The sequence below is a fragment of the Bison bison genome, unplaced genomic scaffold (genome assembly GCF_000754665.1).
Source record: "Bison bison bison isolate TAMUID 2011002044 unplaced genomic scaffold, Bison_UMD1.0 scf7180017860510, whole genome shotgun sequence".
Lineage (NCBI taxonomy): Eukaryota > Metazoa > Chordata > Mammalia > Artiodactyla > Bovidae > Bison > Bison bison.
The window spans coordinates 1-2,903 of NW_011491082.1; the positions used below are offsets into that span (position 1 = coordinate 1).

General features: G+C 48.5%; 1 protein-coding gene across 1 annotated transcript in view; it reads right to left on the bottom strand.

Annotated features, from left to right (window-relative positions):
- Positions 1-564: 564 nt before the first annotated feature.
- The window catches only part of LOC104982788 (pregnancy-associated glycoprotein 1-like), a gene marked incomplete at its 3' end in the record, with an annotated part of 7,236 nt that continues 4,897 nt past the window's right edge, over positions 565-2,903 (bottom strand). The window contains exons 6-8 of the mRNA XM_010832246.1: positions 2,589-2,705; positions 751-892; positions 565-663 (exon numbers count right to left, since the gene is read on the bottom strand). Coding sequence (XP_010830548.1) covers positions 565-663; positions 751-892; positions 2,589-2,705 — 358 coding nt within the window. The remainder of the gene's footprint in view (positions 664-750; positions 893-2,588; positions 2,706-2,903) is intronic.

The window sequence follows — 2,903 nt, forward strand, 5'->3', positions numbered from 1 at the left end:
TTTATTCACATTAGCATCCAACCTCCCCACAGAGGGGTTGGGTACCCCAACTCACAAAGGAGGCACCTGGCCCGAGCAAGGGGAAGATACAGCCGACAACTAGCCTGACCATGTAATTTATCATCCAAACCAGGAAAACTCTGAGAAGGGAAGGGAGCATGTTAACTTATGCTGGGACATCACACTGGGACTGTCCCCAGACATTCTCCTTGTAACATGGCCTATTTCAGGGACTGCTAGTGCTGAATTTCATGTTCATTCACCTAAGGGTTCAGACTGAGTTGAAGCTCTTTGAGGACTGAGGACCTCAGTGTTCCCCTCTCCCTGACTCCCACCATGCCATATGGTGTGGCCTCTCCACATTGATTTCAGGAAGATCAGTGTCCCAAACGGCCCTTTACTTTGAAGTGATTGGTTTTGTGGGAGGCACTGGCCCAGCCACAGGGCTCATCAGCATCTGCAGTGGTGTGACATGGCCTCCAGAGGGCGCCCTCCCCCCAGCAGCAGCGCAAGGGTTCTTGCAAGCTCCAGTTTGAGGACCAACCCTCAGTATTGTCCCCTCACCTTGAGGATGTAGGCTCGACCTGGCACTGGGTAGTTGATACCGTTGATGGTGAAGATAATAGAGGGCAGTGTATTGACCGCAGAACATGAAACATAGTGCTGTTAGAGAGAGAGGGTAAGAGGTTAGCCCTGGTGATCCTTGTTGTGTGTGGAGACTGGGAGTGACCCTGGGGCATGACCCTTCACCTTGGAACCTGATGGCTTGGCCCCGATGAGCTTCTGCATGTTATCGACCAGTGGTTTTGGGCCTTCGATGAATGCTGTCCCGGTGTCAACAAAGGCCATGCAGCGTCCAGAACAAGCAATAACCTTTCTTTCAATGGAGATGCTGAGAGACAAAGGAAGAAAGTGGGCAACAAGGTCACTCTGAGCCTCCCCAGAGTTGTCCCCTTCCCGACTGTCTCCTAAACAGCCCTTCGTCTCTCACCCTCTTTTCCTTTGCTATCAACACAGTACCTTTCTTGACATCCTTGAATGTAGTACTTGAATACACCAGGATCTTTTGTACCTTGACACAAGCTGGACTTCCTACCTAGAAGACCACTGCACTTTGACTAGGAAATTTCTTCTCATCCTCCATATTCCAGCTTAATTTTATTGTTTTGGGGATGCCTTTGCCCTGGTGTTTATAAGTCTCCTGTCTTAGTCACTCTCTGTAGACCCTTCCTCATGTCTGCTGCTGCTACTGCTGCTAACTCACTTCAGTCATATCCGACTCTGTGCGACCTCATAGAGGGCAGTCCACCAGGCTCTGCCATCCCTGGGATTGTCCAGGCAAGGAGTACTGGAGTGAGTTGTCATTGTCTTATACTCCTCATGTCTAGCATGTACCAAAGACACAATTCACTATGTGGGCGAATCACTTCACGTACATCTGCCTTCTTAGATGTGAGGGTGAGTTTTATTCTCCTTTCCTCCCTAAAGTGCCTGTCACACAGTGGATGCCCAATGCTTTTCTGTTCAATGAGTGAATGAAAACTTAGAAAACAATAAGTAACCTCTAGAGAGCTGTATCTGGTGGGGAACAAATAATGGGTTGCACACAGAGTGAAGATGGAGATTTGCAGGGGCAGCAGATTCTCATAGTAGGGGGAGAGAGGGGTTCCTCTGGGAGAGGGTGTCTCCCAGCACTGCTCATACAACCAGCTCAGACCCTGAGACCCTGGCCAGGAAATACATGACTATCCCATAGAAACTCCAAAGGACAGGTCAACTTTTGTCTGAGGGTATCACACAGAATCCTATCAATTATGCCTCTTGTCCTCAGGTCACTCCTGGATCCCACCTTTCTGATCCTCTGTAATAGCCCCTGTCCTACTGTGTTCCCAAGAACTTGACGTGTCTTTTCTATTAATTGCTTTCACGTCTTAAGACTGCAGGCAACCTCTCTCCACTGCTGGGTAGCTGCTCCCTAAGAAGACCAATTTTCCCCATTTTCTCAGGACTGTCCCTGTTTTTTAACTTACATTTATCTGTACTCAGAATGGATCTGTACTGAGAATTTCCTATGTCCTAGGTAGCCCTGGACAGTCGGTCATCTTACCATAACTCTGTTCAGGCTGGAGATATTCTCCCTGATCCTCTGTTCACCACACTGCAGAGTCCTCTAACCATGCTCCCCACCTCAAAGGGAAGTGGGTGCAGCTTTCTCCCAGCTACACAGACCTCTCTGGTGCCTTTTAGGACCCTGATCTGAGCCATGCTCAGAAGGCCTGGGGATTATGAACCCATGGGTTGTTTGTGTATCTATGTGCTTGTGTGTTTGTTTGTATGTGTGTTTGCATGTTTCTTTGTGTGTGCTTGTGTGTCTCTGACTAGCTATGCATGATTTTATGTGTTGCTATGAATGTTTTTATGTGTCTGCTTGTGTGTTTCCATATTTCTGTGTGTCTGTCTGTGTCGTTGTGGGTGGTGTATATATCTGTGTGACTGTGTGTCTGAGAATGCATTTGTGTGTGTCTGCCTGTATCCATGTACAGTAGTGGGAACATCACTTGGGCTGACCCTCAGAGGGAGAGGCTTACCTGTCCATGTGTATAATCCAGTTGCCTGATGGGATCAATGGTACCCAGTTGAGCTCTCCCTTGTAGTAGTGGTGGTCCACCCCACCAAACATCACCACACTGCCCTCCTGCTTGTCTCTGTAGAGAAGACAGGCTGGGATACTTGGAGGACAATAACCACAGCACTGTCTGAGAGCTGTGCTTGTCCACCCATCAAGGCCCTAATAAGGTCCCATGTACAGATGCAGAAATCGAGTCTAGGAGAGATTGAGATCCAGACTGAGGTCTGTTACTGTCTCATGAGTGGCACAGAGGAGGTTAGAAGCTGAATCACTT